The following is a 27,735-nucleotide window of genomic DNA, read 5'->3' as shown; positions in this document are numbered from 1 at the left end:
AGGCATTGAAAGCAACGATTCTGAAAGCATAGTCTCGTTTTAATTTAATTTAGTCTCAGAATGGTGTTCTGAGAGAATATTTCAACTGTTTGGGACGTGTCATGATGGATAATTAAATGTGGAGACGTGTGTTGGTATGTTAATTCGCAACAAAATGGACACGGGAAACAAACATACCTTAAATCTGTTTACTTAAAAAAAATGTACATCACATGATCCTTGACAATAAAAGTCTTTAAAACCCAGCGGTTTTAACGTACTTCACTGTACATTTGTATCCAAATTGAACAAATCACAATAGCGAGTCAAAAACAAGGAAAATTAAAGTACAGTCGTGTAAAGTAACGTTTGCTTTTGCACATGACAGTTCACCGACTCGATCAGAAAGGAACATTTCAGCTCAATAAAACAGAACTGAGGTTTTTGTCTACTTTAAGTTTACCTTTTGAGTCAAAACGAGGCCGTTTGTAACCAAGTGTGACGTGTTCCCAAGGAACAATTTTGGAGCGTTGCGATGCATGCTCGTGACTTGGAGAATTATCAACAAACAAAAAATATTTTAAAGAAAGAACTCACGGTCTTACAGTGAGTAGATCCGTCTAATGACATTATTAAAAATAAAACAATGTAGAGGGTATGTCGAATCGGGAGGAGAAAAAAAAATAAGAATAAACAGCTGCATTGAATGGTAATTATCTGCTGGTCTCCTATTGGTTAAAAAGCAAAACACGTGATCCAACGTGAATTTAAAAACTACAGCAGTCGTCAAGACTCCCAAAATGGAAAAGGAATTCAAACTGCAAAAAAAAAAAAAAAAATTACAAAAAAAAAATTACAAGCTTGTGTAAACATGAACTTAGGCAGAACATGGCAGATAAAAGATTTGGCAACAAAACAAAAACAACATGATACATTCTGTGCTTCTCGTTTGAAACCGACAACAAAAAGGCTTCTGGTAGAAAGCTTTTAAGACGACATCCAATCACATCGTGCTAACAACACAAAAAAGACAACAATAAAAAAATTTAAAAAAATGTCACAGTACGAACCGGTCAATTGCACTTATGGCAATGTCATACCCGGTTTGTTTTGTGCAACCTTGACATTTTTTAAATGTCCTTTTATGTGGAACCTTAGGGTTTAGCCATAACTTCACATCATAAATATTCAAATGTCAAGGCCTTTTTTTTTGTGTGTGTGTGTCTGAATCTGTAGGGGACTAACGACCTTAAAAAAAAAAAAGCCACGTGAGTTTGGCAGTACATTTCTACACCTCGAAGGAGTTAAGACCAGCTTTACTCATACACAAAAGCATTGTTTTTTTTTGTTGTTGTTGTTGTTGTTAAATTACCTGACCGGAAGTGATTAATAATCAACACATGTCTGCAAAGAGTCCAGTTGAATGACCGTATTAAAGTGCAGGGCGAGAATAGCAGTCACGGAATAGAAGCCTTAGTACCACGTTGTGCTGAAATGCAGTCAGTCATCAGTCCAAACGGGTAAGAAAAGGCATGTCTGGACCAAAAAAAAAAAAAAACATTTACGCAAAAACACCAAAGCAAAGCGACCGACTGTAAACTAACACAAAGGCTTTTTTCTGTATGTGACGTTTTCACAAACACTCCAAAAATGGTCAGTTGACACATTTCTTAAAGTTCCAGTTATGAGAGTTCACATCACTGGAAGAGGTTTCAAAAACAAACAAAACAAAACACACGACTATTTTGTCACACATGCAACACACACACACACACACACACACACACAAGAGGAACGACACAGAGGGAAGCAGTCAGTTGACCGGGGAGGACCAGCTCCCTTGTCAGGATCCTGTCACAAAAAAAAAAAAAGTGTCCAGGAAGATGTGGGACGGCGCAGAGGGTGGGCGTTTAAATTTCGGCAGAGGCGGCGGCGGTGGCGGTGGCTGCCGGCGGCTTGCTGGTGGTGACCACCTTGTTGTACTGCGTGAAGATGGCCTCAAAGGCCTCGTCTCGGTGGATCATGGCACCGAACACCAGCGGCTGGAGCACACAAGGGCGTCAAATCTATAATTAGCGGGGATTTTTTTTTTTTTTGGGGGGGGGTCCGAGTTTTAAGTCCTCTCAAGCGACTACTCCAAAAAACCCGGCATATTTGCGGTTCGGCAGTCGCAAATTCACGGAGCTAACAATACTGATAGCATTAGCATCGGAGCTAACTATTGGTGCAAATCTATGTTCAAATGTTATTGCTGCTTGAGCAGGTTGATTGACATTCAAGAGGGTTCTTTTTTTTATTATTACCCTTGCAGTTTAAAACATCAACACTAAAGGGAGTATTGAGAAAAAATAGCAACCCCATCAATACATTTTGTTTTCTGTTGTGTGACAGATTTTATGTTTGTCTCCTTAACGTCACAGGGTAATGTTCTTTTTTTTCTTTTAAACTGTATTATCACTTTAAGAAAATAATTGTATTATATATAGCGTTGTGATGAATTAAAATAATGCATTTAAATGTCATTTTTGTGATTTTTTTTTTTTGGTACCTTCTGAGTGGAAGGAGTTGCTATTGAGATGCCCATTCCACTTCCTGGTAGGACAGAAAGCACCTTGTACTGGAAATAATATAAAAAAAAAAAAAAGTTAATTTACAATTATTAACCAGGTCACATTAAATTTTTTTTCAAGCAGTCGTCACCTTTTGGATGTCAGTAATGTCCACCAGCTTGATGACTTTATTCTTCTTAGAGGAGCCCGACCGGGAACTGGAGCTCTCAAAGCACAAGTAACTGGAGGACACAGAGAGGCTGGCATCATTAATTTGTCCTTTCAAAGTCTTTTCTGTGGCACTTTGATGAGAAAAGGGAAGAAAAAAAAAATCCTTGGAGAGATGTCCCACTTACTTCTCGGTGACGTAAAGCATCCCGTTCCTGATGTAGTCGGTGGGCATTTTTCTGTCTCGGTTTATCAGGCAACACCGCCAGCCGTTCTCGCACACTGGCAACACAATTGAGCGGTGAGAAAGCTCCTCATATTTCGGAGCTGTGTGTGTGAGAAGGCGCAGGGCTTGTATAAGGTGCAGTGCGGGGCTCTCACCTGCTAGAGGGCGCTCTGACTCCGGCAGGTTGAAGATCTCGTGGAAGGCTCCCTTCTTGGTGCTGTGGGAGCGGCCCGCCTCCTCTTCGCGGCTCACGCCGCACGGCACCGTGGCCAGGCTGCCTCGGGAAGCCACAGGCTGCACCTGCGCAGGACCACAAAGGAAGACACAAAAAGGAAAAATTAGGAGAGAAGGCAACAAGGACAAAGGCGGTGGCCGCTAAAGATGGGAGAGGGACTCTAATGGGAGAGAGGCTTTCTTTTGAACAAAAATATTACAGCATAGGGATCGGGTCCAGCTGCGATCGGCGAAAATCTCTGAGGAATTTACCCATTCAAAGAACGTTGTTAGACAAGGCTATGGCCTGATGAAATTAAACTCCTCCCTTAATTTTATTTTCATACAAAATGACAGTAACACAAAATAAAATTTAAGAACGAATGGGCGGGACAAGTTCCATTCAATACTAATACTAAAGGTCATAATTACTAAACTAAAACGAAGCAAGGGAGGAACTAATAATATAAAATGCTTCCTTCCTATTGACCACAGAGGGAGACACACCAAAGTCCCTACCTTCTCTGTGGCAGAGAGCTGAGAGAGAGAGAGAAAGAGAGAGAGAGAGAGAGAGAGAGAGAGAGAGCACGAGAGAGAGAGAGAGAGAGAGAGAGAGGACATAGGACATCTTGTGACTGAGGCCACAACACACACGACTGTGACGTCCAAATTTGTCGCATGGCTGACCGTCCAATGGACCCCTTTCATCAATTAGTGACAATATTTTGATGACCACAAGGGGGCAGTAGTGGGACACAGCTTTAATATACATAAACACAATTTAGTCAGATGATTCCACAGGCAGACTGACCAAATGATTAAAACTCATTCACTGCACAGCATAGGAAAAATGAATGGACTTTGACGTATAAATCCGTCAATGGGAGTGAATGAGTTTTAAACAAGGCAACTGTCGTCGTGTCGAGGGGCCGCTTCCTTGGCGTTCTCAACGTAAACTGTGACTAAACACCCCTGAATTACGTAACCCGACGCAGACGGATTGTGATGCAACGGCAAAGTCTTTAACAGGTACACACCTGATTAAATGTCAGCTTTTTGCATTAGCCGCACAGAAATGAGAAGTGGAAATAATCCCCCCCCTGGCGGCATTAGGCATATTTTAGCGCGGCTAAGCCCTTTCAGATGGTCTCCAACGCGGGAGGGAGACGAACGAGGAGGCGTGGCTCACCCGGCGAGACACGGTGGCGTTGGTCCTCTCCTTGAGCTGGGGGTCGGTGGGGAGGCTGTTCCACACGATGTACGGCGTGTCGTACTTGTCGCGCAGCTTGGGGCAGCTCTTGAACAGGAAGTCTATGATGAAGAACTTGATGCCGGCGTACAGGCCTGAAAAGGAGGACGCCCACACATCGATGCAAATGCGATCCAATCTTGGAGGGAATGCCGACCGCCTGGAGCCGGCATGCACTGATTACTGTATTGAATGCATTTGTTTGTGTGCGCTGAACTGATCGCGAGTATTTGCATTCATTCAGGGGGCCCTGACGTGGCATTTACGGCGAGGAATAAAGCGGCGCTTGTTGTTTGTCGCCAACGTCTTACCGATCATGAAGCCCATGAGTTTGTACGGCAGCACGCAGGAGGTGATGAAAGCCACCCACAGGCAGATGTACAGTTTACGGGTGCTCTCCGGCTGCACCCACATGAAGAGACTGCGTGGGGGGGGAGTAAATAAATAAAGTAACCGCAGATGTCTACTTTCGCTATGGCTCGACAGGATGTTTCAAGAGAAAGCGCAACTAGTTGGACTTACTTTTTTATCTTCTCCAAAACGTCCGCCATCTTACCAAAAAGGTTCTGTGAAAAGAAAAAACGAGTTTTTTTTTTAAACTGGGGCCAATTAGCTTGTTGACTTTTCAATGAAAAGGCAAATTTTCCCCCCATTGCAAACGGCACCTGAGCTTTTTGTGCAACGTCAAGGACGAGCTGAAACTTCTCGGACACAGTCAGGTCTTCCTTTGGAGGCTCCTACACAGAACAAACACAAACGAGGTTCACCAACTAAAATTCGATGCCCACGGAATCCTCAGAGAGCGTGCAACAAAGCACCAATATATATGAAAGCAACCCTGCTGCAAATTAATTAGAAAGCCTGGAATTGTGTACAAGATGTCAGCAGAGCAAAAAAAAAAAAAAAAAAAAGAGCCCGTGACATCAAAATGTGCTGACGCAGCCCTCACCATTGGTTCAGAGACCTCAGGCACAATGCTCCACTGTATCCTCCAACCTCTGCAAAAAAAAAAAAAAACATCGAGATTCATCCCCTGATTTCACTTTTGAGATGCAACTTCACAGTTCTGTGACGTAATCGCATGACCTGGCAATGAGGTAATTTAAGGACAAGCGCAAGATGGCCAGGAAGAGGAACATGGGGAAGGCCCAGCCATGCCAAGCAGCATTCATGTAGATCTGCAACACAGTCAGACCAACCATCAAGTCACATGACGACAAAATCAAGAATGCAATTTGAAGGTAGTATAATGGAGATGACGGCGCCAAACTCGTGCTGGCTTCCTGCAATTGCTTGTCATCCATCGGGAGCACTGTTGAAAAAAAAAAAATTGCCATTGATACTCACAATGAAGGCAATAGCTGAGGTGTAGACGGAGTGCCAATTGGATAAGGCGGAGAGGTTCCTTAAGAAGTTGGTGACAGGCCGAGCTCCTCTCTCTGAAACAGTCGCACGGGGAACAAATACGATTAGCGATGCCAAGAAAACGCATTCACGTCATATTTAATCGCAATCTTAATATTCATCCCGAGTGGCGAGTACTTACTGAGTCGCCGCATGTTTTCTGTCAACCTGAAAGGGGAGACCAAAACAGAAACTTAGAACACACAAACAACGCACTTGAATCGCCGAGTGAGCATAAATCTGCTCTGGACCACCTTTTAGCACTTAGCGGTTCCTCTGCCTCCACGGTGCTCTCCTCGGGCTGGAAGCGGAAGTCTTCCACGTAGACGCCGAAGCGCTCGTGCAACCACTTCTGCAGCCGCGAGCTCCACACCTCCTTCTGCTGCTGCTTGTCCGCTGCACAAAAGCACGCACGTTCAGTTGTGTTTCGCTTAAAATACGACAACATTCACATTTCATCTTTGCAGACACACACGAGGTTACTGGAAGGTCAAAGCATGCTAAGAATAGCAAAAACACACCCCCTTTTTTTTTTTTTTTTTTTTAAAAAAAACACACTAATGTACCCTCTCCCGTTAATGATGTTTTAAAGACATGTCCAAGAATAACCGGCACTCCCTTTCCTTTCCCGCTTTCCATCTCACACATACCCACCTTGTCATTTCCTGTTTGTCTCCCCTTGGAGGGACTTTCCCTGCAAACCCTTCCTCTCATCCTCGCACTCTATTTATTCCTCTCCCCTTGGGGTCTTACCTGTTCCATTATTAGAGGGTGACTGTTGTTTTCGAGGAGGTTGCGGCGGAGAATCCTCCAGCCTGGAGGAAAAAAAAAAAACAAAAAAATGGAAAAGAGTGTCACTTTCACATCCTTGTGGCGGGATAAAAAGTAGCAGAAGCTGATTTTTTTTTTCTTTTTTTTTTGCTTTCAGTTAGCGAATTTTGCTTTAATTAAAAAAAAAAAAAAAAATCAAATAATTTTTAGAGGGTAGTTGCGGTTTTAGTTTCCATTTTAATTAAAAGCTGCGGATGGCCTTCCAGGAAAAAAAACCAAAAAGCTTTTTAGTGACTCAGTGACTACTTGAACACTTTCCATTTGAATTAACAGGACTTTGTTTTGTAAAACTAAAGGTTGGCTCATGAATGTCCGCTTGCACTATTATGGCGCACCTGTAGAATGGGATGTGGTGGCGGCCTATTGGCTGCAAAGCCTGTCCTCTGCAATCCAACATTAACATTGGGCCAATTGGCAATGTCGTGGAGAATTGTATAATTGAAAGAAAAGAAAGTTTATAACTGAAAATCGGGGGGGAAGAAAAAAAATAAAATTAATTAAAATGAAAAAGAGGTGAATTTATTTTAAAAAAAATATTGGTGAAATTAACACCCCCCCCCTCCCCAAAAACTGTCAGGTGCTATTTGAGACACCCACGCTCGTAGCATTCCGTAAATTTCCATAAGCTGTATCTAGGCCACGGGCGTTCGTGACTAAATTTAACTAAGACCATTCTCTTCACACATGGAAACTTCCCAGCGTAACCAGAGTGGTCTATTTTTAGCCAGCACGCTCCAACGCCTCCCCGGTTGGTTGATGAACTCTTGAAATGGATGTTTACTATCATTCGACAAGAGAATTCCCCAGAGGACGGGACAATCTGCTTGAACTGTCTTTGGCATTCTCGAGTTCCTGAGTTCACGTTTCTCTGGGGCTAATCCCTCGGCGGAATCCGCCATTGGCAGGCCAACGAGCATCATCAGATCGCAACGAGAACACCAGTGGTGTGCTTGGACAGAACTGTACCAACGGGTGCCAAGAAGGAGACGCCGATATGGTTTAGTGTGTCATTAAGGCATGACTTGCAGAAGGATGGTGCATTTTTTTAGTTATTTATTTATTTTTACCGACAAAATGACAAATGGGATTGTATGGACTAGAACAGGGGTGGGCAAACATTTTGATTGGTGGACCACAATGAGTTCTAAAATTTGACAGAGGGGCCGGACCAAGAGTAGATGGATGGAGTGTTGTGGTAACCTCACCTCATCGGAGAAAAAAAATACATTTAATTTTAAATGAAAGTGAACAAAAGCATGACAACAAAATATCTGTCTTCGACACATCACAGTATTTAAAAAAATAAAACATTAACGAGGTTTATTCATTTATTTTTTTTTCAAGTTTGGCGGGCCGGATTAAAACGTTTAATGGGCCGCATATGGCCCCCGGGCCGGAGTTTGCCCACGCCTGGACTAGGACAAAAATATTTTTTTTCACCAATTAAAACTAGCTAAAAAAAAAAAAAAACACACAAAAAAAAAAAAACATTCAAAGCATAATTCTATTTCTTGGATTAATTACAATCACCAAACGCGCAACAGTGAAATTTTAGAACGGATTAAATATTTTTGCGCAAACTCTTGGCTCATCAATTAAATAGAGCGAGAGGTTTTGTGGTCAAACATTACGAAAGCTGGCAATGTACCAGCTGCCACTAAATAAGCAGCGCAAGCACAAGAGTGCATTTTAAGTGCGCGCTAAACATGACCACGAGCCACAACACAAGAGGCCTTTCATTGCGCAGGATCGGGAGTTTTATTGGCCGGTTACGAGGCCAACATTAATATTAAATATGTTCCAATTTTGTACAACCGACCAAGGTGTCGCTTTTGCAAAATTCGTTCTCCTTTCGCTACATTGTAGTTTGACAAACTTTGAACAGATTATTCCGTTGGTCTTGAAGCGTGACAAATCCTGCTGCCTCAGCTAAAAACTGCTGCCTCCTTCCTTTTTGACAATCTCAAATATGAATCGTCCTCAGGCCTTTCCCAAAATTAACCAATCCCAAGATTTGATTCCATTCAAATTGCTTGGTTAAGACTATAAATGACTTTTGTAATGCAGAATGTGGATTAATTCCAACTCTCTTATCAGCATCTTTCCAACTGGCGCCATCAAAGTCCACTCAGCGTAAAACGGTTTTATAATTGCCTTGGGATGACTCACTTCATGCCAACAGAGCGTCCACGAGTACCGCGACCGATTCACTTCCCCCTACGAGGCCTTTGTACCTGGATTTAAGCACGTCGCCCATCTTCTGCTCCAGGTCGAGCCGCTTGCTTCGCTCCCTCTCCAGCTCCTGCCGCAGGGAGTCCACATTTGTCTCCTCGCGCAGCTTCCTCAGCTCCTCCTCTGGAAGAGACAACCGCAATTTTGTTATTACAAACAGAAATTCCAATCAAAGTGGGACTTTGTGCTCAAACAGAAAATGTTGATTTGCAAGACTGTTTGAGCTCATTTATGATTTCATGGCTGCAACCCCTTCCAAGTACTCGCTGGCTTTGTTTATCAGCGCACGTTCGGTTTTTCACCTTCCGCTCCGACCCAATAATCCACCCGGGCAGCCTCCAGCCTCGAGTGGTCTCAGGTGTCGGGGACTTTCTAGAACAACATGGGCTGCATTTCCTCTCGGTCCTTTGTCTGCCGACTAAAGGGATGCATGAATATTTAAGGACGGAAGGCAATAAAGTGAGAACAAAAGCCCAAATGCCCTCAGGGGGGGGTGGCGCCGAGCGAGTCCCTTTTTAATATAGCCGGCAAATAAAAAAGGCTTTTCTCTTTCTAAATGAACTTCAAACATGATTGTGATCATGTTAGCGACTTCCTTTGTTAACGCCGACCTTGCTCTCAGAGTTTCGCACATTCCAGTTTGATTTGCGATTATTGCTGACTCGCTTCGGTAAATGATTGTTTTTTTTCCCGCTCACGTTGCGTTGATGATGTAGTAGCAAAGAGTGTCAAGGTCGCTAACGGGTTCTACGAGCTAATCGGCCTAGCAGCGGCTCGCTTATCAGTACCAGGAGAGCTGCAGTCGTCAGGTAAACCTCTTAGGAAATTAGCAAGTGGACCAGCGGTTCAACCTGCGCTGATGAATATTTGACAATTCGGTGATTTCATTAAAAAAAAAAAAAACATTCCGCCAGGAAAACCTTAAAATGATCGCGTCATATTTGTTCTCGGCAGTGAGGCGCGTACGGAGAACAAATCCAGACCTCGACCCATGAACTGGAAATTACGCAACATGTTGTTCGCGTTGGACTCCATAAAAGAAAGGCCCCACATGATTTTCAAACCACGCGGGTCAGACAGATGACAACTCCAATTCGGCGGCACCGATGCGTCGGTTTTCAACTTACTGAGGCCGCCGCTACTTTTGTGGCTCTTCAGCCTATCGACCGCTCCGGCGTAGAGCAAATCGAAGCTGTCGAAGCTGAAGTCGTCCACCTTGCACCCCCCCATCCGCCTTTGGAGCCGAGCGCTGGTCGGGACGCTGGAGCAGGAGCGGCTCGGCAGGGAGTCCGCTTTGCGTCTATCGTGAAACAGAGCCACGACTGCCGTGTGCCCTTTTCCATTAGCACCCACCAAAGTCCTTAAACGTCTTCATCCGACATGATCAATCCTGATTGAGAGTGGTCAACGATCTGGACTGGGCTGAGCGTACAAACCAGCAGGGGGGGGGGGGGATCTCGAGAGGTGGGGCCTGCAGCATAACAAGGCCTGGAATCTGTAATCGCTCACAAGTACATTACGCATATTGTTCTGCTATCGAGGAGGCGCGTTTCGAATCCTTTGCTTTACACAATTCAGCAAATCACATTTGGTCGAGGTTTGCCAAAGCCACCAAAAGGGAAAAGTACTGTGTGAACGTTTCCAATCAGGAGCACGGACAATGGCGCTTTTCATCGGATGAAGTTGGGGGGGGTCATTAAGGTTCATGGGGCGAGAGACAGAGGGAATACTCAGTCGGTTTGTTCTCTGCAGAAATTGCCACAGCGATGATTTGAGTATGAAGCCACGAAAAAAAAAAAAAACGGTTTTGGTTGCACATGTAGCAGACAAAAAAAAAAAAAAAGGAGGAAGTGTAATGCGGCCGCATTTCATCTTGTGACTTGCTGGCTTCTCGCGCTCCGGACCCGATGTCTCAGAGTTACCCAAATTCCGCTTTGACTCCTTAGTTTCGCTTTGTCAACACAACTTGCTGACTTCACAGCCCCAAAATCACCTCGCGGACGGCCGCATGACACCGTCACCGTCGACACGCTCGGTGTCATGTTGCGCAAAGCAGGGGGGGGGGGGGGGGGGGGAGCTTCGCATCTGCTCGTCGACAGCGAGAACACAAAAACAAAAAGGAGCATGGGGTCATTGTTTCACGCGTTCCGAGAAAGCACGGCGGGACATTTTGACCTCATTTGAGATGTGCAGCGTTGTGAAGCTTGACAAAATAAAAGAAAGATTTTCAGAAGCCAGATTGAAGATTTGAAAATACCTGACTCGCAGTGTCGAAATAATTCCATAGTGGCGTCACTCAGTTAATGTAATTCAGCTAACCTTCAGTTGCACTTTGAGGTTTCACCACAGACATTAGTGTGTGTGTGTGTGTGTGTTTTTTCATCCCAGCGTGAAGTGGAACAGCAGCTAGGACATCGCATCGATTGCCCGGTCAGTATAGAACGCGCGTCCGGGGCGGGCACCGTCGCAATGACCTTCCATACGCGACCCTGAACAAGAGCATTTTCAAATCATCTTGTGGGAAAACAACAACAATGTCCTCGCTCACCCATATGTGCACACGCCAGAGATTAAAAAAAATAAACTTTGGCGAGTTCTGACTGAAAGAGTCAAACTTCATCATCTTTGTTAAATTCCGTGCCATTCATTCAAGGTTACAGTGTTGCGCTATCGACGTGGCTAATGCATCGCCATTCAGCTTCCAGAAATAACCAGATCAACGTTTACGGCAATTGAACCGCATCGATTGCATTCCCATATGGCGCTCTACTTGATGCACGCCATGCTAATCCCGTATTGTCAGACACTGAGAGGAGCTTTGAAATTCATATGAGCGACTTGTTTTCAGACGGACACCAAAAGGCCTAATGTAATTAGCCAATGTCATTACAAGTGGAAAGAAAAAAAAAAAAAAACTCAAACAGGAAGACACCTTGAATAAAAATAGAACCTAGCGGTCGGGTTAAGACAGAAAGAGGAAAGAGGGGAGGTTGGTATGACACCGACCAGCCAACCCGACACGGAAGAATTCAATGGAGGCAGTTGGGTGGGAAGGAAACAGGAAGTAGACGCGACCCCAAGGGCAACAAAAGTCAACCGAAGTTACCGAGTGGTCAATCAAGAAAATTTGCAAACTCATTCAAGAACAGAAAGATAAAGAAACAAAATTTAAGGGGATCTCATGTCGACATGGTTACATATTAACCAATTAAATTCCCCCAGAATAGCGCTAGCCAATGGCGAGCAATGCCACAGGAAGGCCACGGGTCACACACACACACACACACACACCATTTAGAATGGAAACTTGTGCGTCCGGTGTGAGGCCGAACACAATACACTCCTAAAAGTGGGGTGTTTGTGTTAACATGCGGCATTATTTTGCGAAGGACAGCCAAAAAGACGTGTGAAAGAAAAGAGAGCGAGGGAACGCCTACACCTCGGAATACTAAGATCTGAAAAGCCAGTAAAGGTTGAAATTTGCGTGAAATATTTGGAGCGACAACAGACTGAGTGAGCGCCGCTGTTTTCGTTTATTACGTTTCAATCAAGACGTCGCAGAAAACAAAATGGGAAAACATGATTAGAAATTTTTAAAGCTCCTTTGATCCAATTAAAGATCCTGTTCCCAGTCGGGATTTTTCCGTGGACACCACATGTGGCTTAAAAGTTTCTTTCTCGAGCCACATTAGAATTAAAAAAATAAATAAATAATTAAAAAAAAAAAAAGAGCAGCTGCCATCTTTTCTGTCGCCAAGCTGGCTGCAGATTCACCTGCGTGTTTATCACATCTCGGAGACAAAGAGTCCAAGCAGCTGAAAGCGAAGGCTTGGCATAGACAGAGAGGACCGAAAGAGCTGTGAAAGTCAGCAAGAAAGACGAGAAGCAGAAGGGGGGTAAAAAAAAAAAAAAAAAAGCCAATGACGAAGCAAGACGAGCCCACACGGGGTGCTGAAGCTCATCGAGCGTGCATCTTGACATGCTGACAATAAATCGGGTCCTTTTCGCTCCGACGGGAGGCATTACGAGGGAGAGGACATGGCCTGAGGTAGTTCTCTTTCACACACTCGCCCGTCTTTCCCCGTCGAATAGACGTGAAGCCATGAAAAGAGAACAAAGGATGGTGGGGAAGAAAAAAAAAGTGGCATGTTCCGTTACGTGATGGTTTTTTTCCCCACTTTTTTTTGGGGGGGGGGGGGGAATGGAATCAATTCAACCATTCTGAGATCATTTTTCAAAATTGTTCAATCCCAAATTGAGTATTCAACCTTCCGGCCATTCGAAATAATCTGCAATCCGAATAACAGCATCCTCGTCGTTGCCATGGCAACGCACAACTTCCTTTAGGACGGTGGACCAGCCAGGACCACACGTGTGGCGACGAGAAAGTACATTTATTGGTCGTTTTCACTTCAAGCGTTTGGATTTACAAACGGCAGTATTTCTCAATCTTTCCTATAACGGTATGCTACAAAAAAAATATGTGATAATGACATGTACTATAAGCACTGAACTGATGACAATCTGGGTTTAGTCGCAAATATACTTGGAGTGAAATCTGGGCACAAAGTTAGCTTTTTTTTGTATGAATGGCAGCTCACGGAGGGAAGAAAAAAAAAAAAAAAGAGTCCCCTACTGTTACTTTGAGTGCTATTTCTGAACCACTATTAAAAATTTAACCTTTTCTCGCTCGGCTGGCATGATGCTGGGGTAAAACACTAATTATAGTACTTCAAATAAATAAGCAATGCAATCCAGTAAGCCTCTTGGAAAACGTGACGCAATGCAATAAAAACTATAGATGCCGAAAGATGGCGTCAAAGCACTACATGAATCCTCGAGTCACTTCAACATAGTTCATTGGAAACAAGAAAGGAATACTTTTACTGCAAATTTCTAAATGTGGACCAGCAGTTGGCAACGCAAATTTGTGTGTACTCACGTAGAAAGTGTTTCTCCAGTAAGGCAATTTCCAAGTGTCCTTTGACTTCGTTCAGTCGTTCCGACTCCGATCTCTGAAAGTCCTGGATCGCCGCTGCCATGATGGGAGACCCTGAACCAGCCTGTGCACGCACACCAAAAAGAAAACCGGCTTTAAATTATACATGCAGAGGGGGGAGGGGGGAAGAAATAAATTCCCAAGTCTGAGGCTTCCTTTCCGAAACCTCTCACAGGATTGCTCGCAAGCTTTAGCCGACACACACCACGCATGACTCACACGAGCGTTTCCTCTTCCGAGGAGGAAAAGAGGAGGATCCCTCTCGTTTAGCAATACGCGCGCGCAACGACGGCTGGCTTTGACGCGAGGGATGAGGCAGATGCAGGGTGGAACGGAGGGATGCTCGCGCGAGTGGCGTCGGCTCGGCACGGGTCCTTTAAGAGGCAGACGCACACTGCGGAGGCTTTTCCGTGCCAACAACTACCTGACAGTGTATTTGGGGAGAACAGGCTCATCAGTGGGGGGGGCCCAAAAAAAAAAATAAAAATGAACGAATGAAAGCCATATGCCAGGATGTGATGTGAGCTGATGAAAAATCATTACCAAATGAGGTTTGAGGAGTATTAATAGCGATTGCAATTCGTTTCACAGCCACTCCCGCAGCCTTTTCAATCAATTGGCTGCCTCGGCAGAGGGGTTACCTTAGGTCAAGCCTCGGCGTGTCCGAGGCGAGGATTCTCAAGGAGGGAAAGTAAGTTCCCAATTTTTAGAAGAAGAATTTAGATTTGATTCAACTAGAAAATTGTGAATTGTCGCAATAAATTTACACAACTAATTCGCGTATACTTAAATTACAATAAATATAAATTTAAATTAAATAAAAATTATTTACTGGTATTAATTATTAAAACTAAGCAACGTACATATACAAATAAAAATGTATATCAAATGTGACCAATTTTCAATTGTTAAAGTACATTGTTTAAAAAAAATTAAATACTTTTCTATTTCATGACATTGATTATTTTTTGGTTTAATTATTTTTACGTCATTATTTTTTTTATAAATTGGCAAGAAGTATATTTATTATGGAAAATTAATTTGATAAAATACAAATGCATGAGTAAAATTAAGTTTGGCTTATTTTTTTTATATGTCTAGCAATTTAACAATAATGCCATGAAAATTGTTTAATTCTACATATTAAATTTTAAATAAAATATTTGCAAAATATTTTTCAAATTTGTCAAAAAAAGTCAAATATATTTTGTTAGTTTATTAATAATTAAAATGATTACAATTTCAAATGACCCTGATTATTTATTATTTCAATTAAAATATTCTTTACTGTACTACTCCCCCCGCCCCTATTTTGCCCGCCCCTGCCCTCGGAGCTAATGCGCTTGCTTCAAAAAGCTCCATTGGGGGTGGTAATGATCAGCCACATGTGTGAAAGTGCAAATTAGCACTCTCCCAATTACACCTCCAGTATTATGAGCTCTTAAGATCACACGCCCAAAAATGCACTTCAGATGAAGATAAAATAATGAAAAAGAACCAAGTGAATTTGTCCCAGCCACGCCTGAACGCATCACCACACATAAGCCGAGTCATGTGACATCACTGCAGTCTGCGTGGGTTCCACTGAGCCATTTGAGAACCAAGGGAAAACGTTAACGGCGAGAATGTCAAATGTGTTTGGGGACTGTGCACACGCGTTGTGTGGCACGGTGCCTATTTTTGGCTTCTCTGGCAGTGAGTCATCAGCGTGGTGACGTGAACGACGCTCTCCCCGGTGGGCTGACACACTGGCGTGGGCAAACACCGTCGCGCTGATGGCAAAGCAAAGCTCGGGTGGATGCAATTAAACACACGTGAAGACACTTGAATGGGCCATGGGCGGAATTTGGGAATCACCAAAGAGACACAAGATGAGTCGAGAAGAGAATTAAAAGAAATGGGGAAAGGAAGAACGACTTCTCGGGGGTGCTTTCCAGTTTGGCATGATATTAATATATCATGAAGACGCCTCTAAAAATTTACAGAGCAGAGAGAAGACATTCCTGTGAGTGCCATTTGTAATATTGGTTGCTTTGTGTGTAATAAAATAAGAGTTGGAGGTTTATGATTATGTCTGGCATCATCTGTTAGCATGGAGCTAGCGGAAATTCGGTTTGATTTGACATTTTGGGCTTAACAGAGAACTGTGAAAGTCAGAGAGGGTGAACAGGTGTTACTTTTTTTTCCGGTACTAGGTTGCCATTAGCTTTTCATGTTGGACATTGGTGACAGGAACAATACATTTTTCTTTTCAAATTAAGAGCAAATTAGTTGGAACATGGAGCAAGGCTTCAACGGGACTTCAACGTCAAGTCGAAAGTCACTCCAAGTGACAAGCCGAGCTGATTTATATCACCGAGGTGGCTCAGAAATATGAAGCAAAAGCAATCCACCATCTGCTTGGGCAGTGTTGAGATGCATCTTCAAGCAGAATAATTCACGAGTGCATCAAAAATAACACCTTCGCCAAAGCATCCAGGGTCGGGAGAAAACGGCAAAAAAAGTTTGGTGTCGTGTTTGAGGAGCACCTACGGGGTCTCGCTGAGGCTCGTCGTTGGCGGCGCGCTTCGGCGGCACATCATCGCTACATTCGTTGTCGGAGGCGGGCGGCGAGTCACCCAGCTCGGGGAAGTCGTCCCGCGTCCTCGGGCCTCGGAAGCGGATCTTGTCCAGGCGCTTAAGCATGGTCAACACCGCGCACCTGGGCTTTAGCTTAACATGGCGGACGGCAACCCTGTTGGGGGGGAAACATGACGCAAAGTTAGTCTCCACAAGCGCCATGTGTGGAAAGTCAGCCTTCAGTCTGCACAGGATGTGCTCTTGTAACCCGTGACAACCATATCCTTTTCACCCGTAGTTGACCGCAGCGCATCAGTTGGCCTCATTTCCATGGCAGGAGTCATTGCAGGGGAGCAAACGTAATGGTTGAGTTGCGCTATCGTGCTATATTGACTGTCGACAACCTAGTTCACGATGTTCACTAGCGATTGGACACAGGGAGAAAATGCATTGATTTTTTATTTTTTATTTACAGAGATACATGCTCCTTGTGTGTGTTTTCATTTTGGATTTGACAATCTCAAAAAACGGTCCATTGTCTATTTTTTTTATTTTTTATTTATTTATTTATTATTTTTTTACTGGTGTGTTTGAAACTCATTTGCAACTCAAATGTTGGCTAAAAACAAAGCAAAAAAAAAAAATTAAAAAGTAAATTAAAAAATAATAATAATTATATATATATATATATATATATATATATATATATATTTTTTTTTTTTATTATTAGTTGAAACAAATTTGAGTTGCAAATGAGTTTCAAATTTACAAAGCTAGCAAATGTCCAACCCAGCAACAAAAAAAACATTCATCGATTTTAGCCAATATTTGATTGCACCCAACCTGACGGAGGCCTGACGAAGACAAGAATAGTCGCACTGCATTCTTCATTCAATCTTCTGCCGCAACCACTCTTGAATTGAAGTGATGCTTCTCAAACATTTATGTCCTTACATAATACAGCTGCTCCGAATAGACCAGAAATATAAACACGGAGACTTGTCATTAAAATGCGTGAGGCCTGAGTGTACTGAGTTGCACCTGAAAACGAAAAGAGTCTAGACGAGCATTTCCCTAAGCGACACGATTGTAGCAACCTGCTCCGTTTCTATATATACGAGACAGTCCACCCACGCGGGCTCTTGTGACTTGCAGCTTCAACTGGTGAGCAGGTGTTGCCTCCCGGAGAATGCGAATAGAAACGGCGTGAGTGGCAGGTCATTAAACACTTCCTTTTCCACGATATGTCACGGCGAAACGAGCCCCTCCTCGTACTTCCCTGTCAGCCAAACGCTGTCATCATGTAAATTGACAGGTGAAACCAAGGAAACTGAAACCAAATAACAGAAGTACTGTCACAGGAGGGAAAAAAAAAAAAAAAGATGTGAAGGGGAAATCTGAAAAATGACATTGGAAAAAATATTTAAAAAATAAATCTAAATATCAATTAATCGTCTAAATTTAATCGGTCAATATTAACCATTTTAAATTTAGTAATAACTTATCGCCATCATATACATGACGTGAAGTACACAAATCTGTCGGTGTAATCTTCTGCCAATGACCTATAGTAGATGGGAGGCTACTGTCGGCCATACAGGTCACAGACGGCGCAGCAGCCAATCACAGCTGCTCGTGGATTACATGCTATAAAAAGATACTGTACAACTAAAGCTGCCCTATATTAGCGTGCCGAAAATAGAATACATCATAAAGAAGTAGGGAATGATTTGTTCCCGCCTCCTCCATATTGTGATTGCGATTTCTCCCCCAAAACAACATACTAGGTCATCCACTAATTAACCGGGCTCTCCTGTGGGCGATTCCTTGACAAAGAGCGGGATTAACATGGCCTTTAAATAACTCTTGGAGAAAAACCCATCCCCAACAGTGACGGTGGAGAAGCATATTTGCATTTTTTTGACATCTACTTTGCAGTATGTGCGCTCGCTATCATACTTTCGGGTTATGTTAAAGAAACGACAACACAGCCCACTAATGCAACGCCCCCGTGGGGGAAACATCAAGATGGTTGAGCAAACACAAAGTGTGCAAATGCAACACTGGCTGGGGGGGAGGGGGGGGGGTTATTTTAGTCACTCAGCACTCAAAATAATGATGTTTAGGAACCAGATTCATAATGCAATTAGTTCTGCCGACTCATGTGCTGCGATTACATCACCAGGAATTACATAAACAGAGATAATCAATAGGTTGTGAACAGCAGGTCAATTTCTCAAGTGGAAAGCAGTGTAGGGCGTGCAGTTGCGTTCAAATACAGATTGGAAAAGGAAAAATAATTCTCACGTACGTACGTTAAGAACGGGTCATAATGATAAATGAAGCATAGGTGGGCTGCTTTCATTTCAATGTCAAGTGGGAGTACATTTTTTTTTTCCAGAATGTGACAAGGAGAAAAACGAGCTCCACACGTGCACCACAACACCCACTTTGAAACAATTTGCATTTTTTTTTTCTTTTTTGTTTTGATTATGATCATTTTTTTTTAAGATAACCGTGCAGAAGTTGATTTTATTCACTGGGGGAAAAATTCTTTGGTATTTCTGATTAATATTTGGGCTACTTTGGTGTTTTGTATATTAATTGATTGAACATATCAAATACAAAACAAGACATATGGACGTAAAATCAAAGAGAAAGAAAAACAATACATATCTTAGTTCAAAACAGTTTATATGTTCTGTGGGAATAGAAATAAGTAAAGACTTATCTAGTCCTACCCATTGTTCTCTATGAATTATAATACATCATAGGTTATGTTAATACATAATTAGATTATTCATAAATATACATAATGATAAAGATGTATACATATTTTTAAAGTTTTCTTTCAAGTTTCTTGTTTTATGGAATTTCATTTTAAAATATTTTTCCTGTTTTGGGGATGTTTTTTTCGGACTTGCTTACTTATTTTTTTTTTCCGTTTTGCAAATAAAAAACAAAACCCCCACCTCCTCCCAAAAATGTTTAAAAACAAAATTAACCACGACATATCGTTTACTTTAGGTCCGTTCCTGGATTTATAAAATAATAATGTATCATTTATTAATGCGGAGTGGAGATGGACAATAAATGTTTTGATACTGTTGCACCACCACAGAAGGCCCAGCTAGGATAACTTACGACCGAAATGCCACTATTATGGTAGAGAATTTTATTTTAATTCAAAATATCACCAATTATTTTTCTTAATAATCACACATGAAATAGATTCACGTACCGTCATTTTATCGGATTCCCTAAACGCACCACGGCACGTGCCACAGATTATCCTCCCCTCCCAAAAGTGTTCCTTTTTTCAATATAAACGTAAATAAAGGACATTTCCTTACCCAGCGCGTAAATCGTAGCAAAGTTTCATGAACACTGAGATTGGCCTTCGTATATCCGTCAGTACACCTGCTGCTCAGGACGTCCAAATGAACGCCAATGTTGCGGTGAAAAAAAAAAGGAAGAAAAAATGCTGGTCCCCTCGCTCCATCAATCCATCACGATAATGTCCAATTCTCTCTCACATTTTTTATCTTTATGAGGTGAAGGTGGAGAAGACAGAAAACAAAACTGTCGTCCCTCGGACCGGGAGAGAAGAGTGCCGAGGGCAGCCAGCCAGCCAGCCAGGCAGTACCGTTAGCTTCAGCCCGTGGCTTGCAGATGAGACGTCTCGCTAGCTTCGCCTCTTGTTGCTTTCGCATTGGTGTTAGGCAGGGAAGGGCCGCGGAAGTGACGTCAGAAGGATCGCTTAAAGGAGCCTCGCGCACGGAGGGAGACCCCACGTGCGCAATTTGTCAAATAAATATTAAAGGAACAATGAACGCACTCACACAACATACGAAACGTTAAAGTGTCAATTAAATCACTGTTTGGTTAAATTAAAAATTTCTATGTTACTATATTCTAGTCGGTGCACGGGTTGTTATGCTATTAGCGCCGTTGTGACGTCACAACGGGGTTGGAAAAACAGACGAGCCCGGTCAGACAAATATATCTATTTCCAGTGGAATAACATAATTAATAGGCAACTGGCAGACCCCTGTGTAAAAACATGTTTTTCTTGGTAAGTACAATATGCACTTAGTATATTTTGTTACTGTCTAATTCAGTACTGTAATACAACTGTATGTCATGCAAAATAAACTCGCTCTGACATTTCAGAATAGGCAGACTGAGATTTAATCTGCAATTTAATATTATGACAACTCAATTTAGGTTATTGGCCATGAGAGCAGAGCTCACCTCAAAAGCGAATTTTATTGAATTTTCCAAGACCTTCCACTAGATGGCAGCACTGCACTTTTGATTTAGATGGTGTTTCGCTAAATTCCACTTAAGGATGGATAACTTTCACGTAGTTTGATGTGTGTCCTATCAGGCAAATAAATATATGAAGCACAAATATAAGTTATACTGATATTCTTTCAAACTAAAGGGAGGCATTAGTCGCCATGACAACAAAAGCCCCAATAGGCTTGCAACTTGACCCGGCCTTCTAACCTTTCACATAATATGCTTGTCAGTGCGTTGTGGCAGCAGACAATATGTGCGAACAGAAACAAGTGGAGCCAAATGTGCATTTTGGGCCAATTTATGAAGAGCATAGACCTCCCCAAACATATCCGCTACGTAAACACCGGAAGAACAGTCCTCTCATTAACGCGCTTGCCAATATCTTAGGGCTTACCTCGGAATGCCGGCGGTCCTCGTGTGAGTGGTCTGAGCTGTGGAAAAAAATGCAAATAATGTCAGGGGATATAGGAACAGCTCTCTAACCTTGTAAGGTAACATTCTTATCTGCACTCACCGATATTATTCTTTCATTTCTAGGATGGCGCACACACACAGACACACACACAAAAACATTACATACAAATTCATCATGTTTTAATTTGACAGATATTTAACTCCAGTGTCTTAAAAGCATAAAAAATAAATATACATTATGTTACAAAACATTTCCAGTGTCCGAACATTAGAAAAATAATCACGTATTAAACATGTTCATCACGCAGGCGGAAACAAGACAAAGGCACCTTGTGAGTGGTAAACATAAGTTAAGAGTTTAGCTGCGAGGTGGATTCTGATCTTTGACGTGGAGAATTCCGGCTGGCGGTAAAAAAAAAAAAAAACGGGCAGAATCTTCACGGCACGTGTGAGAAACGGCTTTATAGTGCTTCAAACATTTCCATCCTTCCATTAGTGCTCTCTTTCGCTCAACTTATGCGTTCCGCAACGCTCATCCCCTGATTGTTCAAGTTTGACTAAAAAAAAAAAAAAAAAAAAAGGTAGATGCTTTTCAGGCATCTTTTCACCAAATTTGAGAGCTTTTCTTTGAGTTCCAAAGTAAAACAAAAGGAGCACTTGGTTTCTTTTTTGACTTCCTTGAAATCCTATCGGACTAATGTACCAACGTGTCTCCTCCCAGTCACATTTGCAATACATTCCAAGAGGGGGGGGGGGGGCGTCTTCATCATTCGAGTCTCTGCCCCCCCCCCCCTTTTTATTCCTTTGATCCGTTTGGCACTCAGGTTCCATCCTCCTCCTCGCTTTTTTTGTTCCCTTTGTCGTTCCTTCTTTTCCTTCCACTGGGTAATACTGATCTCTGGAGTCGTGGATCTCCCGCGGTCCGGTCGCCTCCTCTCATAATGGTGGGCTGGTCTGGATGTCCCTAACAGGTCAGATCGAAGTCTCGTTACTGCCACTGTTAATGTGGGGGTGGGGTGGCGGGAATAAGGGGGTGTGCAGGAAGGCATAGAGGAAAGACAACAACATGCGGGGTGAATGCTAGTATGGCCATGCGGTTTTTCAAGCGGGATTGTTATTCAAAAGAAACAAAATGTGTTAGCATCGTAGCTTAGCATGAAGCAAAGGTTGGGAAACTACGAGCGAAGAGTGGCACAGAAATAGGCTGCTTATTTGTGTCATGAAAAATTGGTCAGGAGTCAGTGGGACCTGCTGCATGTTGAGTCATTCGGAATAAAAAAAAAAAATTCTGGCAGTGATTCTTTTGCATGCCACTAGAGGGAGCATTGGATTAGTGGAATCAATGCCGATTAACATACTCACTCCGAGTCTGTGCCGTTGCCGCCGTTGACCGTCCCGTGCATCGCCATCCCGCCGTTAGCATCTCGGTAAACGCCGGCGGCGATTTGCGGCCGCGGCGCCACCGTCGGTTTGACCAGCGAGCCGTTGTTGCCGGGGCGTCCGCCGTCGCTGGAGGCCAGCGAGGGCCGGCGGGACGACGGCGCCATGATGTTGACCGACGTCGGGGACGGGGAGGTGGCCACGTTGTAGTTTGGCGGCGGCGAGGTGATGGTGGGCGAGTTGTAGTCGCTCAGCTTCTCCCGCAGTCGGTTCTTCATGTTCTTGTCGGTTAGAGGGGGCGGGTATCTGATCTTGTTCTTTAGGATCCCTGACAGAAACAGAAAGTTGACTCATTCAGAATCTTTCTTCAGATTTGTGGTTAAAAAAAAAAAAACGATTCCTCGGACCTTTTCTCTGTTCCGGCTGGTGGTTGCTATTGGTCTGGCCGGCGGGCGTCATGGCCTCCTTGACATTACCGGCCGCCAGCTTGTCTCGGTCCTGAGGCGTCTCGAGCCCATCCCGGTCCCCGATGAGGTTGATCTTGCTCTCCGGGTGCAGCTCCACATTCACTTTGGTCTCCACACGCAGCTTCGCCGGACCGCCAGGCTCCTCGCTGTCGCTGGCCGTGGTCGCATCCGTTGGCCAGTATGGCGTCACGTGATTGGATACTGAGTCCACTAGAAGGTTGCGAGGAGACCAATTGGAATTAAGTACTAAAATGTATCAGTTAAGCGTACGCACGAGGGCTGATAGAGTTGCATCGATTAATCGACAATTAATCGACAAAGGTTAATGGCAACCCCTCTTTGTTGCTACCGTGATGTTTTGTTTTGATTTCGATTAATCGTTCCGCCCTATGATTGGCTAACGGTAAATAATTCATCGTCTGCTGCTCCACAGAAATGGTTCCTCAAGTGTTTTAAAAGACACCGCTACCTTTAGGCGTGCTGTGAACCGGCTGCCTCTCGTTGTTCCACTTGGGCTTGACGTCCATCTCGTCGTCCTCGCTGTCCGACGAGTGGGACGAGGCGTAGGAGGAGCTGTTCTCGTCCAACGACAGCTCGCTGTCCGAGTCGGAGTCTGACGCGAGGGAGGATTCGCGATGAGATGAAACGTTCATCTTTTTTTTTTTTCCCCAAAGCTAAGGCACTCACCATCTGCCTTGGAGCCACTTCTGTGAAATAGAGGCCCGTCAAGATCAGTGTGTCCTTTAGCCGTTGCGGATGAGACGCTTGGCTTCTGGCCCGGCTCCTCCCTGCTTTGACAAAAAAAAAAAAAAGACGGAAAAGGAAGAAAGAGATTTTTTTTTTTTTAAGACCATTCGTATGTCAGTTCTCGCATTCCTTCCCTGTCCACCTGAAGCTGAGGTGAATTTGGCCGGAGGACAAGTACGTTCCTGGCGACTCGACCACGACAAATATGCATGCGCGTGTCAGCCATAAATTCTCTGCTCTGCAGTTATGCGCCAATCTCGTGCCTACATCTAGCCAGCTTGCTTGCCTCCGGTACCAGGCGGCACGCCACGTTTGTCGCCGCCCCCACGGCAGCCAGTAACCTCGGGGTCAGCTCATATTACCCCGATGACAGATTTACGAGCACAGGCCTAATCTAATACCTGTTAACCCTTTTAAAGAATCCAAAATTGCTCAACAAGTGTCCCGACTCATTGAACTGCTCCCATCAGCAAGAAAAAGGGGAATTCGACAAACTGCAGCAGAGCAATTGAAAATGGGGAACTTGCACAGGATCCACTACCAATCAACTGATGTCTTGAAAAAAAAAATCATGAGGATTTGCCATTTTGGTTGGAATTGAAATAAAAAAAAAAAAAAAGGTTAAAAAAGGCCATGCGGTGGCAAAAGCCATGCAAGCAGAATTACTGGGAGGGAAAAATAAATAAATAAATAAATAAAAAATAAATATATATATATATATATATATATATATATATATATATATAAATAAATATATATATTTTTTCATTTTATTTTATTTTTATATATTATTATTTTTTAATTATTATTTATATATATATATATATATATATATATATATATATATATATATATATATATATATATATATATATATATATATATATATATACATACATATATAATATTTTTTTTGGGGGGGTGTGGGGTTATAAAATTTCCCAAGCTAGTTTGTTGGTTTGTTTCTTTAGCTGGAAACATGTACAGGATTCCCGCTCCCTTCAGAAAACCATATCAAATGCAAATTAATGGATAGATATTAATGGAGAAATAAAAAAAAAACACTAAAAGTAGAAAAGAGACAGCCCATTAACTCATTGACTGCCGACAAAATTAAATATAAAATAAATTAAATGTACTTTTGGGCTTCTATACCCGTCAATGGCAGTGAATGAGTTAAAATGGGCGTGTGTGTGTGTGTGTGAGAGGTTATGTTGTGTTCGTGATTGTGAGACAAGCATGCACAGAACGCAAGTCAAAGCGGCCATGCGGTCAGTGGGCGTGTTGTACCTCCTGAAAGTGTAAGCCAGGTAGCTGCTTCGGCTCTTTCCTGACCTGAGCGTGCTGTCCAGGGAGACGAGTGACTCGCCCATGGCGGTGCGGTAAACGTGCCCGTCGTCCGTGTTGTTGCAGTTGAGGGAGCGCTGCCAACCACCATGGCGGGTTAACGAAAAAGCGCAAAAATAAAAAGAATGGACAATGCGAGCCGTCACTCACTGTGAGCAAAGTGGCCCGCGTGTTGGCCGAGTCCTCCGGGAGGTTCTTCTTGCCCGTGAAGACGTTCTTGAGATGCTTCCTCACGTCTTTGTTGAAGATGATGTGGAAAAAGAAGATGAAGATGCCCTGTGAACGGAAGCGAATTGTGTTCAAACTGCACCGTTGAGTCAAGTGGATGTCAAAATGGGGTCGGAAATCCGGAGCTTGGAGGCCAAAATTTTGTTTTATCATTTAAAAAAAAATTTTTTAAAAAGTGCCAGATTTCATATGTGGACTAGCGACTGGGAGAACAAACTAAATAAATTAATTACTTTGTAAGTATGATTTTTTTTTAAGGAACAAAATTAATTAATTTATTTTTTATTATTCCGTAATAAACCACAATCTTTTACAAGAAAAAAAATATAGTCCTATAAATAAATAAATCAATCAATAAATACATAAATAAATAAAAGGCGCCTTTTCCAAACTGGTTTCATATTACAAGACTAAATTTTGAGAGTAAAAATTCTAAACCTATATTGGGAAAAAATAATCCTTTATTCTTAAAAAATAAATAAATAAATAAATAAAAAAAAATCGGAATTTTTTTCCCCCAATCCTGACATCTTGAATTTGTTCATGCATAGAAGATTATTTTTCTTGAAAAAAAAAAAAAAAAAAACACCTTTTATTCTCATGACATTACATCTAATATTTCCGAAAAAAACAAACCAAAAATGAACTTTTGATTTCCACCTGCATTTCGAGGTTCAGTGGACCCCGCATTTTTTGTAACCTATCCTCCGTCATTTGTGACGGAGGCATCAATAAATTGAAGGTCTTTGCAATGTGCATCTCCTTCAACACTACTGTACGCAATTGTCCCATTCTTACCTGCAGACAGCTGAAGCCGGCGAACAGGTAGTGGAAAGTCAGCACGTCGCTGTTGACCGCCATCAGGCCCAGCAGCCAGGTGGCGCTGATGAGCAACAGCAGCAGGAAGGCCATGCGGAGTGCAGGGCTAAGAAGATACGCAAGAATGATCATTTTGCTGTCATATTGCACACAGGGCTATTTTATGGTTTTATGACGTATGTGCGATATTTGTAGTCGTGTGCGGAATAGCGACGCTTACATCGCGCCGGACTTCTCAACTGCCTTTTGCCTGCGACCACAAGAAGCCTTCGCAGCCAAGATGAAGATCACTATGTTCACCTATGGGTACAAAAAAAAAAAAAATTCAGTGCTGATACTTTGCAGTGTTTAATTTTACAGTGGAAAAAAAAAAACACACCAAGACCACGACGAATATGGGTCCCGCAAAGCTCCAAATAAGCGTGTCGTGCACAGACAGCCAACAAAAATCAGGGTTCCCGTAACCTTGAGGATCCAAGCCCACGGCCAAGCCTAAAACACACACAAAGCAAAACGTGAAGACGTGAACCAATTCGAATCCAGCCAGGTCTTGCTTACCGGTGATGATCGCCGGGATGCCCCAGCCCATGGCGTAGTAGAACCTCATGTGGCCGTGGTTGATGTTGCGCAACTCGGTCAGCATGCGGTATATGTGCAGACCCTCCACAAACATCCACGCAAAGGTGCACATGTAGAAGTAGTGCAGGAGGATGGCGATGACTGTACACACAAACTGCCAAAGGAAGCACATTTAACTCATTTATTACCAGCTCTGGTAAAATGAACATACTTTTTTGACGTCAATATCCGTCAATGGCAATGAATGAGTTAGCATTTAACATTCCTCCCACCTGGTTTCCGTGACATTATTATTATTATTATTTTTTTTTTTTTTTACTGAAAGCAGGAATGCACTTAAATCAAAGAACGCTTGCAATATGCGTGTTTATGGCACGGGAGATCAGAGCAAACTAATTTGGCAGCTTGATCAATCATCCCGCAGGTGGTCCACACACACACCTGTGGAAAGAACTGCAATCTGAAAACAAGCCAAGAAGCTCACACTCCAAAAGAGGACGCTTCATTAAAAGTTGCCAGCAAAGCCAACAATGACCCATTATCCCGTCTGGAGGAACAAAGAGGTCTTATCTCCGCCAGGGTCGACTAAAAGCACAGTTAAATCCGGCTCTAATGCCTCTCCAAGACATGCAAAGTGTCCAACCTCACGAGAAAAAAAAAATGGGAGAGATTTATCAGGTTAAATTAGAACGCTTGCCTCAGGGCCTACCGCTATGAGGCCTGCTTCTAGACACAGGTACCAGTCGCAGCATGTCTCCACTTAGGGGGGTGTGCGTGCATGTGTGTGTGTGTGTGTGTGTGTGTGTGCAGACTTCAAAGTACTGCAACATCTTATGATCCCACAAAAAGTGTGTGTGTGTGAGCACGGTGCATACTGTAAATCTGGTACTAGGACACTTGAGTCCAGGAGTCCTCCCAGTATGATTTTAAAAAAGTGGATGCTTTTATATAGGAACCAGTGAGGGAAAAAAAAAAAAAAAAAAAAAAGAAACACACTAAACTAATTTCTCCTCTTTACCTTAGCTTTGGGAAAATAAAAG

The 27,735-nt window shown here is 43.0% G+C and overlaps 2 protein-coding genes across 9 annotated transcripts in view; both read right to left on the bottom strand.

Moving 5' to 3' along the window:
• Nucleotides 1–174: 174 nt before the first annotated feature.
• gramd4a (GRAM domain containing 4a) lies at nt 175–20,130 on the bottom strand. 3 transcript variants are annotated; one of them, XM_088288637.1, is made up of 20 exons: nt 19,763–20,130; nt 16,383–16,584; nt 13,794–13,914; nt 8,854–8,974; nt 6,542–6,603; nt 6,043–6,184; nt 5,931–5,956; nt 5,732–5,823; nt 5,471–5,562; nt 5,334–5,382; nt 5,050–5,121; nt 4,907–4,950; nt 4,696–4,805; nt 4,325–4,479; nt 3,655–3,672; nt 3,078–3,222; nt 2,885–2,978; nt 2,680–2,770; nt 2,528–2,596; nt 175–2,021 (listed from the first exon to the last, which is right to left on the bottom strand). In XM_088288637.1, the coding sequence occupies exons 1-20, from the start codon at nt 19,789–19,791 to the stop codon at nt 1,890–1,892; spliced, it is 1,866 nt and encodes a 621-aa protein (XP_088144763.1). In that variant the 5' UTR covers nt 19,792–20,130; the 3' UTR covers nt 175–1,889. The 3 variants fall into 3 exon arrangements, with proteins under 3 accessions (XP_088144763.1, XP_088144764.1, XP_088144765.1); XM_088288638.1 differs by lacking the exon at nt 3,655–3,672; XM_088288639.1 differs by lacking the exons at nt 13,794–13,914; nt 16,383–16,584; nt 19,763–20,130 and adding an exon at nt 9,979–10,460.
• Nucleotides 20,131–21,291: 1,161 nt separating this feature from the next.
• The window catches only part of celsr1a (cadherin EGF LAG seven-pass G-type receptor 1a), a 41,714-nt gene continuing 35,270 nt past the window's right edge, over nt 21,292–27,735 (bottom strand). For 2 of the 6 annotated variants that reach the window (XM_088288431.1, XM_088288435.1), the window contains 11 exons: nt 26,675–26,849; nt 26,496–26,608; nt 26,337–26,416; nt 26,096–26,222; nt 25,220–25,345; nt 25,013–25,146; nt 23,663–23,766; nt 23,445–23,588; nt 22,916–23,185; nt 22,491–22,836; nt 21,292–22,092 (listed from right to left, as the gene is read on the bottom strand). In XM_088288431.1, coding sequence (XP_088144557.1) covers nt 22,065–22,092; nt 22,491–22,836; nt 22,916–23,185; nt 23,445–23,588; nt 23,663–23,766; nt 25,013–25,146; nt 25,220–25,345; nt 26,096–26,222; nt 26,337–26,416; nt 26,496–26,608; nt 26,675–26,849 — 1,647 coding nt within the window. In that variant the 3' untranslated portion in view covers nt 21,292–22,064. The remainder of the gene's footprint in view (nt 22,093–22,490; nt 22,837–22,915; nt 23,186–23,444; nt 23,589–23,662; nt 23,767–25,012; nt 25,147–25,219; nt 25,346–26,095; nt 26,223–26,336; nt 26,417–26,495; nt 26,609–26,674; nt 26,850–27,735) is intronic. The other 4 variants (XM_088288432.1, XM_088288436.1, XM_088288433.1 and 1 more) reach the window with 3 other exon arrangements.

The sequence above is a fragment of the Idiotropiscis lumnitzeri genome, chromosome 2 (genome assembly GCF_059441095.1).
Source record: "Idiotropiscis lumnitzeri isolate Australia: NSW breed Sydney's pygmy pipehorse chromosome 2, RoL_Ilum_1.0, whole genome shotgun sequence".
In the NCBI taxonomy this organism is placed as follows: Eukaryota; Metazoa; Chordata; class Actinopteri; order Syngnathiformes; family Syngnathidae; genus Idiotropiscis; species Idiotropiscis lumnitzeri.
The sequence above is the reverse complement of the archived record's forward strand: the minus strand, read 5'-3'. Positions and strand labels throughout refer to the sequence as shown.

Bases quoted from the DNA above. Each gene is read 5' to 3' on its own strand.
- gramd4a (XM_088288637.1), bottom strand. From the start codon at position 19,791: ATGAAACTTTGCTACGATTTACGCGCTGG. The intron at 5,824-5,930 runs GTAAGTACTCGC...CGACTGTTTCAG, and splicing joins AGAAAACATGCGGCGACTCA to AGAGAGGAGCTCGGCCTGTC. The intron at 2,771-2,884 runs GTAAGTGGGACA...TGTGTCCTCCAG, and splicing joins ATGCTTTACGTCACCGAGAA to TTACTTGTGCTTTGAGAGCT.